This window comes from Tauraco erythrolophus, chromosome Z (genome assembly GCF_009769465.1).
Source record: "Tauraco erythrolophus isolate bTauEry1 chromosome Z, bTauEry1.pri, whole genome shotgun sequence".
Taxonomy (NCBI): Eukaryota; Metazoa; Chordata; class Aves; order Musophagiformes; family Musophagidae; genus Tauraco; species Tauraco erythrolophus.
Genome location: NC_141496.1, coordinates 78,737,250 through 78,754,785, shown reverse-complemented (window position 1 = coordinate 78,754,785; position 17,536 = coordinate 78,737,250). Strand labels below are relative to the sequence as shown.

The window sequence follows — 17,536 nt, the reverse complement described above, 5'->3', positions numbered from 1 at the left end:
ATCAGGCATTGTCCATTTTTCCCTACTAAATATAAAAGGAACATAGAGTGATGCTGTGAATGTGTACATGTAATCAGATGAATCCTGCCACTGTTGCTAAGGAAAATGTGTCTCCTTCAGAAGATGATCATTCTTCAGGAGAGGTCTTCAAAACCAGAATAAAACAGGCACAGATAAGAAAGACTGTGTTTGTTTCATATCAACAGGTTTAAAACTTCTGGCTTTCTTTCACCTTCTTTTCTAGGTGAAGGACCAAATTTCTAAAAAAATCGGAGAGTTCGTGCTGCAGAGGCAAGGCAAAGAGGAGTACCCAGCGGTACTTGTATGGAATAGGTAAAACCTGTGTAATGCAGACTTCATCTCTTAGGTGTGGGGAGCAATGCACCCACAGTGAGTGTTCCCCTTTCCCTGTCACAGGGCGAGTTTGTCTCTTGTTATTTCACCTGCTTGTTTCTTCAGCTGGGATGGACTGAAATACCTGAAATAGCTGGAGAGATAAAAGATCTGGCAAACATCTGAGAGATGCTGATGATGTGCCACTGATTCTGGCAGTTACTTCACCCATATATCCACATTTACCTAAAAAGTTTAGGAGGAAGGCCTGTGACATGAGTGAGGTACGGTACCTGACAGCAGAGGCCCAAGAAGAAAGAAAAGTCCCGAATTTCCTCTGCAACTTGCTACTGGTATAAAGGTTACTAAAATCTGCAGACTCCATTTGGAATGACTGAAATGTTCTAAGATGCAGGGATCCAGCCAAAAAGCTGGAGCAGCTGAGTCACTAAGTGGAAAGCAGTGCTTGGAAGGGCAATTGGGTCTGGCTTGTGGCAGGTTCTCAGAAATCTGCTGAGTTAAATCTGTTAGTGGGCAGAGAAAGACTGAGCCATCACTCTTGGCTTATGCAAAATTACAGTCTAAACCAAAGACCAATGAATTCAGGGAGATATTGATGATGGATAGACGGACGCTTGGATCATGCCTTTAAAAAAAGGAATGCGGTTATCTGGAATGCAGATTTTGATTTTAGGTTTTGAAAGTGTTAGCATAAGCCATGGCAAAAGAAAGCAAACTTTAATCTTCAATTTACATTGACGAAGGTGAGTAAGGAGGAACTATCCCTTTCCTTCCCCCTCTCCTTTTTTGCTCTGTAATTCTTGGATGAAACGTTCAAGTGAAAAATATACTTAGTGAAAGTTCAGGCATCAACATGCAATGTGGAAAAAACATGGGAAGAGAACATAATAAAGTATTTTGGGCATGAAAAGAGTGTATTAATGAGAATTTTCATACATCTAAAAATGATAATCCCTACAAAAACCTCATGCAAATTGCACCGAAAGTAGATAGGAACTTTTGCTGCATTATCAGTTCAGGCTAACAGATGGAGCATAAGGCCGAGGCAAAAAAGTACAACTCAAACAGCATTTAACTGCTGGGGACTAAGCTGTGCAGGATAGATAAGCTTCAGTTAAGGCAATAGGAATCTTTCACTGACTTCAGCTTCAGGACCTAAGCTGTAAGGTGAATTCACTGTAAATGAATGTGAATATTGTCAACAGTCAACAGACACTGCTTGCTGCCCTGAATTGTACACAATGTGCTCCACGCAACAAGAACGGCTGCTTGGGGAGGCAGCCGGACACTGCCTTAGCTAGAGATTTGGAGAAGGCACCAAAACTACTAAGATTAGTTTATGTCAACACTTTCAGAATCAAAATGTTCTCAGATTGTGAAGTTTTTACGTTCTCTGTGAACAGAAGGATGACTATCAGCTCTTTCTTTGATCCAGATGTTGCCAAGCCACAAGGCAATGTTGCTTGTTTGAACTTGAGAAAACTGACACCAGATGGTACCTCTGTCTTAGCTGGACATGACAGCATGGAGAACCAATGCCATCTGAATCTCATGAAAAGGATTAAGAACTGATGATGATGGTATAGCTTAAAACGTCTCCTACTCCGTGTGGTTGCTGTGGGAAACCAAGTGGAAGTACCATAGAAACCTGCAGAATATTATGTAAGAGAATCCCTCGTGCCCTGTGACCAAATCTGGGTGTCGTTGGGAGGAAAAGGCTTTGGAGGAGACAGGGAAAAGATCATGACACCTTGGTGGCCGGGAAAGGCTGTGAGAGCCACAGAAAATAATCAGTAAGGGGATGATTTTTAATCATAGTTGAGGGTGAAAGAGAGCAGGGTGGAAAACATATTAAGAGATTTGCATAGCTTCTATTCTAGACTAAATCCTGTAATTAAACTTGAACTGGAAAGCCTCCAGATGATAGCAGAGTGGCTTAGCAGCAAATTTGTCAACATGTTTTCTCAAGTCAGGCCAGAGGGTGGCAATGAATTTTGTTGGCATCAGGAGGCAATTTCATAAACAGGATTCAAGGCAGATGTTTTCTGAGAGTAAAGTACTTCACAGTTCTGTGAAAAAGTTAGTAAGTCTTTTATAACAATTCTCCTGTTTCCTTTTGCTCAGTCTTACAAATAGTTTATATCATGTAGTGTCTTCTATTGTATAGAAGCTATTGTAGCACCTGTAGAGCTTCAGTAGACACGGGCAAACAGAAAGGAAAGAGAAACTGTTAACAAGTACTATATTTTCATAGTTTCATCTCTAGTACCAGTATTTTTAACTTGACAAAAGGAAAAAAAATGAAGAATGTTCCCATATACATGATTTTCACAAAGAAGTAGATGAGATTTACCAAGCCATTCACAGTACATTATCTATAAGATAAGTGGAAAAATTACCTCCACTACCAACCATCAGGATCTCTCAGTCCTAAATCTATCAGTCTGAAACGGTTGATTTCTGACTTTCTAGGTCTCTATTAATTTGACTGCCTATCTCTGCTCATGGCTGTTATCTATGCCATTGTGAGAAGAGTCATGCTCAGACATCATCAGTAGTTTTGGAACAGAATTACTGTGTCCTGCCTGAGCCATCAACAATAAGCACAACTACAAGCAATATTTTCCCTTGGAGAAACAGGGCATATAATGAGATTTGACCTCCGTTTGAATGAGACACTAGCATGGCCACGACAAGTGTATCTGCATCAGAAATTAAATCATTTCTATCTTGAGCAATAAACTACAGGGCTTTCTTGCTCCAGGTCAGCATATTGCATATGGCCTAGAAGGACAAGGAGTCAAAAATCATGTTCGCTTCTTGCTTGAAATGATCTTAACTCCATAATCATGAGCAATGCACATTCAGTGTATGCAGTCCACATCAATGAGGAACAGTAAATGATGAGAGAAGCAGTAACTCACTAACTTCTGACGCCAACTGAAGTTGGCTTGTAGTGTTCCAATAGCTAAGTTTTCAGATGATTTCTGATTCTTTTAATTAGTGTACTGGAGATTGGGGTTTGGGTAGGGTTTTTTTTCCCTTCTTTTTCACTCATCACTGTAAATGAAGATTCAGAATATCATGAGCTCACCGTGGCCAAAAAATCCTCACTGTTTGGACTGCTTTTAAACTGGGAGAAAACTGTCTACTGTCTGTAAGATTTTTATTATGTTGGCGTTTTCCACCTGTGGAACCCTTGTAATCAGAAAGACAAGCATGTCTTCCACAGCAAAATATGTGTGTGCAAACAGGCATATAGACAGTCAGCTGAATTATTCGAGGGAGAAATTACTTCTGTGAACTGAGCAAGTCCATGCATTTGATACGAACTTGAACAAATATTGTTTGACAAAAGCAGCAAAACAGAACATTAGAGCTGATCAGCTGCTTTGGGATTCCAGTTCCTGATGTCTTATGTTTCTGTTACGATGTCAGAACATGCTCAGAAGGTGGTAAGTGGATAGTTGCAGAACCAACAAGCTGCCCTATTTGACTGGCTGCAGAGAGAGTCAGAAGAGTGGTGGGTAAAATAGACTGAAGCAGGGGTATGAGCTTCCAGTGATACAGACAGGAGGCAATTAAGGCTGAGGTGGAGGAAGTAATCCTTTTCAAGCCCTTGTTCTAGTTTTACCACCTTCAGGATGATGTTTGCTCTCATAGCATCACCAGAGAGCTACCTGTGGAGTCTTGTCAGCCAGAAAAAAAGAGTGCTGCCTTGGACTTCAGCAGAAAAGTGAGATCCATGCTCTTTACAATCCTTCCTTTTACTGCGCCCTCAAAAAATACTTTTTTTTTTTTTTATATAAATGAGGAGAGTCTTTCCCTCCACCCTGTGATGTGATTGATTATTGATGAAAAGAAAGTAACGCTGTTCTCATAGCAAACAAATGTGACCAAGGGCTACCAGGAACTCTGATGAACACCTCCAGCCATTGGAGGGACACAGACCATGGGCCAAGAGGCTGGGTTAAGTGCCTTGCCGTCATTAGGTCATGGGGGAGACCACAGCTTTGAAACCCTGTGAGGATATGAAAAGTGACACTTGGTGGTGTGAACAGTATCCCAAGAAGAGTGATTGCGCTTGTGAGGGGATCCCATGTAGACAACGGGAATTGCTATCTGGTAATAGTGAATTGGATCCGACCATTAGACCCTTAGGCCCCCACTTGATTCCTTGTTTATTAGAAACACGGTAGTTACAGTCAACTTTTCCTTCCTCCTTTCTCTTTCTTCTCTCATTTCCAAAATAAAGAGGTGTGATATTTTTCTTGAGCACAAGGTGGCAGGATTCAGCTTCACTTCAAAGCCAAAAGGGCTGAACGATGCTTGAAACGGATAAGGCGAAAATGCTTCGGTTATTCAGGAGTGCTAAATCAGCTATCATCAAGTAGCTAGATGAATCTGCAAACAAGTGGAACAGTGGAAATAACAAAAGCCAGGCTAGGACACCCAGAGGGTGTCTTGTGTTTGGAGGAAATTCAGAAAGGGGCTGTGTGAAAGCCGAGTTTTGCTATTGAGGGAAAAGATGTGGCAGCTCAGGAAAGAGAGGTGAGTATATGTCAAGATAGTTATTAGACCAGCAGATGTTGGAGATTTGAGTTCATATGCTTGCTCTGGGTCACAGTGCAGCCGTGTGTCTCTGACCATAGTTCTCGCTTGAATGCAAGAAAATCTCCATATGGAAAGTTTCATGAGAATCAGGATATTTCTCTGGAAAACAAAAGGTTTCTGGTAAAATCAGGAGTTCCTGTGAGCTGTCCAAGCTCTCCCTCTTGCAACAGCTAAAAATCCCCAAACTGTAAGCAAAATGTAAGCAGTTTATTTCTACGTAGCTTTGATGTTGGCGTGTAAGACTAGTCTTCTGTATGTACTCCTTTGGACAGGACAGGATATCCTACTACACGCACAAATCATGTGTCCCTTACCTTCCCCTGGACTCCGTGGTACAATTTCCTATTCCCTCACCTAAATAACAGTACTCTGGGATTCTATTCACTCTAAATATCAGTACAGGGATTCTTTGAGTTTTCAGCTCCTGCCTCTTTTCCAGAAATCCATGTTCACACATTTTCATGTATTTTCTACAATTTCAATGTTGTGATACAAAGATCTTTTATGTCCTGTATATGAGTTAAAGTTTCAGAGTGATCAAACTCAATTTCAAGACAGTAATTTCAAGAAAACACTTCGAGTGTTTCAGCATCTTCAGGTTTTGCTTCTTACATATTCATATGTAAGAATGATGTGGATGTGCTCTCATAACTTCATCTATGTCAGTAAAAAAAAAAATAGGCAAAGAAATGTGTATTGCAAAGGAACAGAACCTCTGGGAGGTCATTAATTTGTTTTCACCTGCCTAAGGCAAACCTGATTCTATTTCACCTGCTCTGGAGAGATGCTCACCTCACCTACTCTGACAAGGCTCTATTGCTCTAGATTCCAGTGACCTATTTGTAGTGCTTAACTGTCCTTTCCATATAAAAATTTTCGTAACGCTGAACATGAATCTTTCCTGCTGTAAATCAAGTGCATTACTTCTTGTCCTATCCCATAGACAATGAAAAAATTTATTACCTGTCCCTTTGCATACCCTTTCACATATTTCAGAAGTGTTACTGCACTTCCCTGCAGTCTTTTGTGCACTGAAGAAAGCCATTTTTTTCAGTTCTGACCCAGAGTTCCCGTTTGCTAGGCCTCTGATCACATTCTATAGCTTTGTCATATTTTCAAGTCTTTGCTCTAGTTTTACTACCTTCAGGATGATGTTTGCTCTCATAGCATTACCAGAATGGTACTTGTCTCTAGTGGTTTAGTTGTGGCTCTCCTTTAAGTAGTGCGTAATATGAAGTATTCGAGCAGTTCTTTCCTACTTTCTTCAATCTGTGAGAAAAAGCATAGAAGATTGTTGTTACCTTTATAAATAAAACTTATTTATGTAGAAATAAAGTCACAACTTATCATAACAGTTCTTTGTGCAGCTATCCTTCTGTAAATCTGGGAATAAAAGACTCGAAGCGTCTAGCTGTGCCTATTGAAAGAGCTGCTGTTTCCCCCAGTAGGCCAGCAATGGAATTTCTTGGTGGAGCATTCCCTAGCTTTCATTTTGGCAACTTTGGTGGCCCTAGCATACTTCACTTTCAGTTTGTTATCCTCCCACATTCTATTCCCATTCTATTTGGATAAAATACTGATTTTTTTTTTAATACATTTTTAACAGAGTTTGGTATTTTACCAACATGTTTTCACACCTGATCATTTTTGTCCCTGTGACACAGAAATCTATGTGGGTAAGTCCCAACCCTTCTAAGAAATGATTACTGTACAACTCAACAACACCCTTGTGAGAAATATCTTTGAGTTCTCGAACGTACCAACTGATGTTTATCACAACAGGTGACAACACCCTTTTTCCAGTGTGTGCTCTAGCGTTATTCAACACTTCAGCTGCAGTTCGAGGTCTTACCTATAGAACTTTACACTTCCAAAACCGTTGAGTTGTCTAATGAGGAGTTTGATCCAACCGCATGGTTTTTTATCTAAAACTTCTTTGGCCGCTTCTCAGTTTCCCAGAATCACGGAAAACAGAGACAGAAGATGTCTGTGAAGTAATAAAGTCCAGTATGTGCCATCACAATTAGACAACTGTGAGCTTATTGTCATAGAATCACTAGGGGAATTATGACAGGCATTTATTGCCTTAAAGAGGTGTTTGCCCAGGAGAGAGAGGGGGAATTAAGCACATTTTTCTAAGTTGTAAGGAGACTTGGCTGGAGAACAGTAATGCAGGTTTTGCAGCAACTTCCAGGGTTTTGAAATTTCCGTCCTGCATTAGAGACCTCTCTTGATTTTTTAAAAAATTGAATCATATTGCAGTTTATGCTACTAATTTTTCTCTCTTTCTCCTTAAAACACTTTCCTCCAAATCCTTTAAAAATCTCAAACTATTTTGCCTTTAGAAAACTGTTCCTTGAAATTTTTATCTTACTTGCTATCCTTCTATAAATACTTCTGTTTAGAGAAATGTTTTATTTTAAAGCTACTAGTGCCTTCCCTCCCCCCCCCCAATTTTGTATTACTTGTAGACAAAATGCTTGTACTTGAATAATATTTTTTATGATCCTTCCATGACTTCATGCTGCATCATGTGGCTTTGTTATTCTTTGGGATTCGCTTGATCTTCCTTGTGTTTTATTTAGAAAGGACAAAGTGCTGAACTTGGTAAGGAGAAGATAACTTCTGTGTAGAAGAAATGTATCTGTATAACAATTTTACTTAAATTTCAAATAAATTTTGTTTAAATATTATAGCATGATCAACAATATTTTCAATTATGTCTATCTAGTCTTCACTCACTGCCTTATAGGGAGGTATAAATCAGTGTCTCGGCTAGGTATGGCTATGACTTTCCTAGCAGGAAGTTCTTTGAAAGCAAACCCAGCCCTGCCTATGACTATGCCAGGCCTACAGACGCACCCAGTAAGAATTGGATTTTCCTGTAGCTTGAGCAAGTGCAAAAAGAACGGAGTGTGCTTTCAATTAATAAGTGCCATGTCAAATTGATTCCCGAGCACTTTCTAACAGTGTATTGACTACTTGTTCTGTACCCTTGTAACAAAAATTCTGTAACCTTTCTTTCCTTAATTCACCCTGATTTACTTATTTCGAAATACTCAGCTCAGGTAATTAGATAAGAAAGGACCATCACCGCTTTCGGATACAGCAGCACAGAGGCAAGTCAACAGCGTGCCAACACCAAGCAAGGATGGCCTGTCACTTACCAGGGCAGAAGGAACACCGTCTCAGAAATGGCGAGGGAAGAACGTCATTATGAGGCCGAATTTCCCAGATCAGCCGCTCTTCGCACCTGCGAGCATGGAATGTACATGTGTAAGTCAGACCTGCCTCAGCCCTCCATGCACGGGAATGGTAACTCCTTGCCCCTGCCCCCTCCCTTCCCCCCCAAAGCGGGCACTGTACTGACCCACAGAACGGTAGGGGTTGATTAATCCCCCACGCTAATTGCAGGCGCTCCCCGCTTCCCCCGCGGGACCCGGCGCAGAGGGGTGCGGGCGGGGTGCGCTGCATGGCGGCTGCGGGACGCGCGGTGGCGCCTGCGGAGCGCCCAGCGCCGGGCACTGCCGGGCACTGCGGCGGGCTCCGCGCACCGGCACCGCTGCGGAAAACGCGCACCCGGGGGTTGGGGGAGGAAAACGCCAAACATCCCCGACCGCGGAGCTGTTAAGGGAAGGACGAGGCGTTTCGGGGAAAGAATGGGGCGTTTTAAGGTCGCTCATCCGTCGCCTCCCGGGGCTTTTACAGCATCCCCGTTTGTCAGCCGATGGCGAGATCCCGCCCTGGCGGGGATGCCCAGTGCCCCTCGGCCAGGTGTTCCCGACTGCGCCGGCGGGCCAGACAGCCCGCACCGACGGCGGGGCGCTCCCCATCCCGCGGGGCGCGCGTGCCCGTGTGTGCGTGCATGTGCGTGTAGTGTGTGTGCGTGTGTGTGTGGATGTGTGTGCGCGCCTGAAGGCTCAGGCGCGGATTGCCTATTGGTATCTCCTCTTCGGCACCCTCCCTTCTCTCCCCCTCCCCCCTCCTCCCTCCCTTGTTGCTTTTGTCTTTTTTTTTTTTTTTTTCATTTCAGGCTCATTTTGTGGAGTTTCTGCCCCTCTCTGCGTCAGCCTCACGTCACTTTGCCGGCAGCTCCCCGGCTTGGGCTGGAGCAAGAGCCGGGGCTGCTTTATTATCAGCTGGAGGGAGGAGGAGACGGTGCGTAAAGCGGCGAGCACGGCGCCCCGAGCCCCGCCGCCGCTGCCGCGGGCTGCGCCGTCCTCCCCGCCCGCCCTCCCTCCGGCGGGCAGCGGCCGCCCGAGCCCCCGCAGGTAGGAGCGCAGCCTCCGCCACCTGCCCCCGCCGCTCCGCGCGTTTTGCAGCATCATCGGGAGCCGCCGCGGGGGCAGGCGGCGCCGCTGTCCGCCCGCCCGCGGGGCCGGGGGCAGGTGCCGCGCCGCGCCGGCGGCCCCGCTCGCCCGTCTCCGCCTCAGTCCCGCCGCAGCGCCCGGCTCCGGCTCCCGCCGCCCCGCGGAGCCCCCGGGCGGGCAGCGCGGCGGGGCGGCTACGGCTGCGGCTGCGGTTGCGGCTGCGGCGCGCCCATGTGAGCCCCGGCCGCGGGGTGCCCGCCCGCGGCGCGGAAGGCTGCGCACCCTCCGGGCGTGCGCCGCGGCCAGAGCGGCGGCGGCGCCGGCGGGAGCAGGAGGAGGCCGTCGGGGCAGCGCTGGAGTGAGCGGGGGCGGCATGGTGTCCTGGCGGCGGAGGCCGGGGCCCGGCCTGGCGCGGCTGTGGGGCTTGTGCTGCCTGGTGCTGGGCTGCTGGCGGGGCGCGCTGGGCTGCCCCGCGTCCTGCCGCTGCAGCTCCTGGCGGATCTGGTGCGCGGAGCCGGCGCCGGGCATCGCCTCCTTCCCCGTGCCGCAGCGGAGCGCCGAGGGCGACAATGTCACCGAGATGTGAGTACGGCCCGGGCCCGGCCCGGCCCCAGCCCGGGCGCGGGGGCGGCGGGACGGAGCAGCCGGGGGACGCTGCGGGAGGGGGCGGCGGGCGGCGGGGAACTTTCCCGCGCCGAGAGGCACTTGCCCCGCGGGCAGATGCGGTGGCTGGAAGCCTAAAAGCCCGGTGCCGTTTAGTTTGGACGCGACCTCCCAGGGATACCGCTGCGAGCCCGTTTAGATGATGAATCCTAATGGCCCGCGATGCGGTTCCCGGGCAGCGGAGCGGGGCGGGCGGCGCGGGGGTCGCCGCCGGCCGCAGCGGCACCGCGGGGCAGCCGGGGAGCGGGCGGGCGCGCTGGGGTGCCGCCTCCGGCCCCCGCCGCTGCCGGGGGCCGCACACCGCCCAGACCTCACCTCTGCGGCGGCGGCAGATCTGGAAGAGGGGGAGTATTTTTTTTTTTTTTTTTTTTTTTTTTACTTTCGCTCCCTTAGTTTGTTCCTGCAAACCGAGAGTTTTGGTGGGTCGCTTTCCCCCCTCCCCCGGATCTCCCTTATACTGCTTTCTCATTAAAAAAAACCACACACACACACACACACACAAATCACTAAAAGGAAGGGGAGAAAAGGGAGGGAATGCGGCAGATTCTGGTGGAAGGGACAGCAAACTATCTTCCCTGCCTTAGCCATAGGCATGCGAGCCTGCTTTGCCCTTCTCGGCAAGGTGGTTGGAAGGAGAATACACTAAGCCTGCAGAGGAATGAGCATTGTGCTGTCTCTCTACAAGTGCTTCAGGATTAGGAAACTGTCATTAATAATGAAGAACGTGCAAAAAGTTTTTTTTTTCTCTCTTACCCATGCGTTGCTTCCATCCTTGTTTGCCTGCAGACGATATTCAGTGAGGGAGTTCTGTAGCTTTTCGTGTTCAATCCTCCATCGTTTCACAGCTCTGTGCTTTGTGGCATCCACATACGTTGCCTGAGGAAAGCTGAAAGGCTCTTGCTGAGCAAAAAAATTTGGATACTGGACTTGTAGATGACAGATCTGGGGGAAAAAAACCTTCTAAAACGGTTTTGTCCATCTCCGTGTTTCCCAATCCCTGCTGTTTCTGGATTGTTTTCCATGTCAGTTTTAATGTAAAAGATAACAGAATGTTTTCCCCAAAATCTATACAGATTTCTCACCATCTGCATTCTCCATCCTTCTTCTGTTTTTCAGTTTTCTTTAGAAACATTATAAAAATATTGTGAAATACTGTGTGATTTTAGATGAAATTGTAGCCTTTGGGCTACCTTTCTGCAGTTTGCCGAAGTCAATTTGCAGCATTTCCCTGCGTGTTTGGGGAAAAAGCTGGAGACATTCATTTCCGCTACTTGTATATGGCCCACCTTTGGTAGATTTTTAGGACCTATGGTAAAGAAACAGTTTCTGAGTTGTTACAGCAGTTATTGTTTCAGATGTTTGTTTAATATTCTGTGGATTGCTTCATTAAAATAAAATTGCTTTGAGCTATGCTTCTCTGCTCATTTTCGTAGGCTTTGCTAGCCTTATTATCTGATGCTTTCAATTTGGAGGTAACAGAGCAATTTCCTCCTAGAATTTAAACTCTGTTTAAAAGGCTAGAGGAGAAAACACATGTGTAAAGATGTATTCCAGCCATGATTAACTTAAAAGATATCTAGTAATTTTGCATCGATGCTTTTGGTGTTCATCTTCCTGTGTTTTTTGAGCATCACTGTCTTTACAGTTCTTTCCAGTTTTTACTGTATCATTCTGTGACATTGCATGTTGTTGTGTTTGGTGATCTAAAAATAATTTTGAGTCATGGATTTCTCAGGAGATACTGTTGCACATATTTTAGATGGTCTTTTCGTGCGTACTTTCAACATAAAACACAGAGGCCCTTTAATTAGCTTGTAGACATAAACTAAAAATTGGGCGGCAGTAGCTGCCATGTTATTTCATTGTGGGAGCTCGGTAAACAGTAAATATGTAGGGAAGCAGTTCCAATAGGGTAGATACAGATTGTGGAACAAAAATAACACGGCACATCTTGCTTCATTCTAGCTAAGAAACAGGTTTAAGGGGCTGGAGCATTGCATTGTACTTGGGAAGCTTCAGGCCTGATTTTTCTTTCATGTGCTGTGTAGATAGAGGAGCACAATTCCATTGGTCTCTGGTGGAATTACTCTTGGTATAAACAAGAGTGAGAAAAGCATAAGACAATTTCTCGTAATTTATTCCCATGTATTTCCTGAGTGTCTGTTGAAACTAATCCTTCTTTTGTTGCTTATCTCCTGCTCTTGACGGGAGTGGATCCCACAGCCCCAAGCAAAGCATCCGGGGTGCCTGGGGCACGCGGGCCGAGTCAAGATTCTCCCTTGGGCCACGCGCACTGGGAGCGTTGGGATAACGGCGTGGTTAGGGTGGGCGTGTGAACCCCGTGGTGGTGCAAAGGGTTGGCTGCAGGACAGGTGGATGGCACCGAGCAGGCAGGATGTGAGTGGGTGGTGAGGGCTTCCCCTTGTCTCCGAGAGGTGGGGGAGAAAGCTGGGCTGGTGCTGGTAGGAATAACAGAGTTGTGGTCTGGTGCATTGGGCAGCCTCCACCACTTCATAGCTAGACGCTCAGCTCTGTTTTGACCTGTAGGTAAACTGGGGTTTAGAGCTTAACAAACAGTCTTCTCTAGTCCATCTATTGCTTGATTCCTGGTTGGATGCCCCATCCAAATCTACTGAGAGCAGCACAAAGTCAACCAGAGCGCTTCTGCATCAGCCCTGTTCAGGGCCAGCTGCTGAAACTCGGTGTGGGAGGGCGTAAGAGTATTTATGCTTGGTGCTTTTCTTAGTCATCTTCCTCACTCTTTCCCTTCCTAGTTGTTTTTGCATAGTTCTCTGTTAAGGCGAATAAAAGACAGATTTTGAAAATTCACTGTCTCTAACGAGATTTTGGATTTTTCCAGTTGGCTAGGGTGCTGACGTGGGCTGCTCTTTATCTGGAAAGCATGTGCTGGTGCTAAGATCGCTTATTGTAACAGAGCTTAATCGTAATGATTGTTTGGTAGTTTTGATATTATTAGAGATAGATTGAACTCCAGAGTGAGATCCTGCATTAAAATCATGATATCAGTCATTGAAGCTCGCGTTAAGATTCAAGGACCAAGAGTGGTGAGAGCAAAAAGAATGTAAGTATTGTTAAATTCGTGCGTTGTAGACACAGTGGCAAATAAGTAGTCCTTGGCAAGATCACTACAGCCAGAATATTAACAGGATAGTAAATGAGTCATTTGTGAAGTGTTCAGGACTTTTTGTAAAAGGACTGGTCTGATATTTTCTCACCAAGTAGAATGTATGGTTAGTATATGTCAGTGTATATGACTCTTCAAAGACTTTGATTTCCAAGTGTCTTCTTTCAGTGCAAGTATGTCCCTGGCCTCATTTCACAGTTCTGGTATCAAGTCATTAATATGTCGACTTACGATTATTCAGGTGAATGGGGTTTGAAATTAATTGGTGTGTTTCAGGAAGAGCTGCTTGCCAACAAAATAGTAGGTGACTTTTAAGCTCTTGCCTATTAAAAGAGAGAGGTGATTGTGTATTGCCTACATTTCAAAACCACAAAATAAATTTCTAATGCAGTTATATAAAGCGCTGGAGAATTGTTAATAAATAAGACAGGATAAGTAATTTATGGAGTAAATTATTTAACAAGTCATGTGAGCTCGTGCTAAAAAAAAGGCATGTTGAAATTCATGTGAAGCTCGGAGCTGTTGGTATTTTGGGTCTCTTTTATTTTAGATTTCTAGGCTGTCGTAGATTTAATATAATATAAAACTGTCTACAGGGCTCCTCAGCCGCCAGCCCCTTCCTCCTCAAAACAACTTTTGGCTGTGCAGCATTGCATGGCTTGGCTGGATTTAAAGGTTATTTCTGGTGACTTGGAATTGTGCAGTAAAACATGAGACATCAGGCTACAAATTATTAAAGATGTTTTGGACGGTGGTGATATAGTAGCGGCTTTTAGGAATTTGTCACTCTTTTTTAAAAAAAAAAATCAAATCGTCCTTTAAAGATCTGACTAATTGGTTAAGGTGAGTTGAAAGTAAGCGTTACGAAAATCAGTTTTGTGATTTCTAGGCTTTAAAAATACTCGAAATATCACAAAGCATTGGGTTCTGTGTATACTGGATGTCTTTTTTTGCTCCCAGGAAACCTTTTGTATGGCTTATTTCAATCCATGTCCTTCCAGTTGATGAGGACTGATAAGGATCCTCGGGGTCTCCTCCGAGGCTGTCTCCGTCAGGCTGAGATGAAGCAGCTCATGCTGGAGGAGCTCGACGTTGGGCAGGGTTGGGCTGGCAGACCACTGCCTCTGTGTCTCTGGTAACTCCAGGGTTTTAAGAGACGTTTGGGATTTATATACTAAAATGAAAGCCGTTTGTATGAATTGAAGGATTTGGTCTTGAACATGTCGTTTGAAGAAACTTGCACTTCTTTGCATACTAGGGAGAAAACAGAGGGCCCAGCAGTCCAGCCTGTGATATCTTTAGGATGGCATTTTCCAGATTTCTCAGGTTCTATTTTTTCTTTATTATTTTTGTGCTGACAGTGTAAGGGAGAAAGTAGCTTAGCGAGATTCTACATCTCAAATCACTGTAAAGCAAAAACTTTTACGTAACTAAACAAGGGCCTTATTTCTCCAGTTCAGATTTAGTTTTTAAGTAAGAGGGACTCCCACCCCTCCACTTCCCCCCTGTTCTTTTTGGATTGCAGTTCTCTCTCTGCCCTGTTTGTCATCTGTCACTGCAAGGATGTCTAACAATATGTCAATGGAGGTGTCCGTCCAAATATCGTTGCCCAAGCTGGATGACTATAGCAGGTAGTGAAGAGTAATAAAAGATGAAAAACAGAACAGAAAAACCTAAAACCACTGTCTCCATGCTTTATTGATGTTAAATGTGTATTTAGGTTGTTACATCTGAAAAACTTTGCTTTGAAAACTGTCCTTTAAAAAGTGAAGCACTGATTGTATAAAATCATTAATTTACGTGTGTTTCAAATGGAGAAATAAATTTATGGAGGTTTGAAAGCCACATGCCTGTACTGCCTGGGATGTGAATGCGCTCTGTTACTGGACGCTGTTTGTGTTTGCTAAGACCTCTTCATCCAAATGTATGTAGGCACGTAGCTGCTATTAAAATCAAACATAATCGGGATGTACCTTAGTTCCTGTTCGATTGTGAGCCTATATTTTCAGAAACTGCATAAAGCAAACTAAACTACTCCTTCTCCTGAAATAGGCATATGGAGCTCCTGTATCTTAAGTAGCTGCTATTAACCATAACATTGCACAGTCGTAATGGACTTATGGGAAAGGAGCCATGCCATGGAAATTCTGTTGTGAATATGCAGGTTTTTTTTATTTTCCTGGAAGAAAATGACCTGCCTTGAGTGTTGATGATCATCAATAGAAGTTACAGCTGAAACTTAAATATATTTAATACCAATTCAGCTATTCTTGTTTCTGGCTTATGTTGTCATTGGTAGGATGCATTCTCAAAGATCAGATTTCAGGTCAATATTCTTTGGTTCCTAGGCAAGGCCTGAAGAAATGAGATTTTTTTTCAGAAGTGAAAGTGGAACAAGGCAGATGCAAGGTATTTCAGAGGCAGTTTAAGAGATCGTAATCTCTGAATGGTGTGACATGAACCAGCCTTTTTCTGAGCCTGCTGGTCCTGATCCAGCAAGGTACTTAGGTGCCTTTTGTTTCAGGGGTAAGCTGAGGCTGAGTGTCTGGCCTTGTTAAAGTCAGTGGCAAAACTGGATGGAATTAGCATCTTACCAGAGTAGAGTGGTTTAGAGGGTACATGCAAAGGATGAAAAGAACTTTGAAATCAAGCATTTTCCTGCCTGTTTTATGCTTGGAAGAGAAGGGGCCCGTTGCTCCATTATTTGATGTGTTTTTGACTTGCAGCTTTTCGTGGATCTCAAGCGCTTTCCTACTGTGTGAAAACGAAGTATGTCGAGGCAAGAGGAGCTGGAGATTGAGTGTTTTAGAGGGATCTTTTACAAAGTTTTCGCTGATTCTGTATTGAAACGAACCTGCACCTCCATGTGCAGTAGCAGCTGCAGTCACTACAGGAGCTTCTGCTGGATCCGTAGAGGATATGTGGTTCACTGTATATAGTTGTCTGGTGTATAAATAAAAGAAGGGCAACACATTAATCAAAGTTAGTCCATTGCTGAAACAGAAAAGCAGTGGAATGGCAACACTTCTGAGCCCCTTATGGCAGTCTGTCATTCAAGCTCTAGTTGAGGCTCTGCAAGTTACATGTTTTTCATCTTGGTTTGACAGTTAAGCCAAAAGAAATCTTCTAGTTTTAGATATAAATGAAATTATTTACCTTTTTTATTTCCTAACTATACATATAAAAATAATTAAGGCCATATTCGGCACATCGCCTGTGAAGCGCGGATGTCCCACATTGCACAATCAGATGCTGTATTCCATATGAAGAGCCTATAGGACGTGACTTTTCCCATTCTTTTGCAACAACTGTCTGATTTTCTGAATGCCAGATGGCACAACGAACCTATGCGGATAAATCATGTGCACATACTAGGCATGTCACGCTTACTGGGCAAGGACTGGGAGACTTTTCACAGGACGTGCTGCGGGCGTCATACGCTGGACTGGCTAATCCTGTCTGGGACTGTCCCAGGCCTCGGCGTTTAAAATCTGGCAACTCCCTACGAGCTGTGTAGCGAAGGCACTTAACTCAGCCAGCCGCTCTCCTGCTGGCGATGGAGAGCCTGCTCCATCCAGGAAGTGATTCAGGAGGCTAAATTAGGTTCCTACTGCAGATCACTCGATGGAGGCATCCCCTTTGCTCTCCACTGAGTATAAGAAACCCTTGGGGACTTAGTTCACTGGGGTGAGTGGAAAAAGCAAGACCTTCCTTTTTAGCGAGGGGGGTCACGCTGCGGAGTGGGATGTTTGCGTGGTCCCAGATGACCGCATCAGCAGCTCACGCGCGGGCAGACGCCCTGCCCGAGACCAGGGTCTGGCACGTCGGCGGCTGAGCTGCTGTCCTGTATGGTGCACAGATGTGGGCTTGCCTCCGTTCTCCCTGCCTGAGCCACCGTACTTGGCGTGGAGCGTTCAGATGTGCCGTTGGGTCAGAGAGCTGTTGGGACAGTCTGTTTTGCGATGCGACCGTGATGCTTGTTTGTGCAGCGAGGCAGCTGGGTCTGGCCTCTGCTCTGCTGAGTGTTCAGTTACGGCAAAAATTAGGGCAGCACGAGCAGGTGAGGTTGAGACCGCCCTCTCTGAGGTTGCTTTGTAGCATGGTATCTTCTGAGAGACTGGGATCGCATTCCCTTAGGGAGAGAGGAATTGAACCTGGTACTCCTGGATGCTACCGGAGCATTGTTTTCAGCATTTCTTCTGAGTCTGTGGTCTTCTACTGCACACAAACATTTCTTCTTTTTTTTTTTTTTAAACAGGTGAATCTATTTGGTGAATATGGCTCTAGTTCAGGAAGGTGAAATTACTTTTTTTTTTTTCTGCCCCCACTAGGTGGGTGAATAGTCTATTGCATATTCATCTCATACTCACTGATCCAGTCTTGCCTCTTCCTGATTTTTAGAAACAGGTTTTCAAACACATTATGTGTACTGTGATCCTCACCTGGTAAA

The 17,536-nt window shown here is 45.1% G+C and overlaps 1 protein-coding gene across 5 annotated transcripts in view; it reads left to right on the top strand.

Moving 5' to 3' along the window:
- Positions 1-9,642: 9,642 nt before the first annotated feature.
- Positions 9,643-17,536, top strand: part of NTRK2 (neurotrophic receptor tyrosine kinase 2) — a 202,918-nt gene continuing 195,024 nt past the window's right edge. For 4 of the 5 annotated variants that reach the window (XM_086628705.1, XM_086628704.1, XM_086628703.1 and 1 more), the window contains exon 1: positions 9,652-9,860. In XM_086628705.1, coding sequence (XP_086484831.1) covers positions 9,652-9,860 — 209 coding nt within the window. Of the gene's footprint in view, positions 9,861-17,536 lie in introns of all 5 variants that reach the window. The other variant, XM_086628706.1, reaches the window with a different exon arrangement.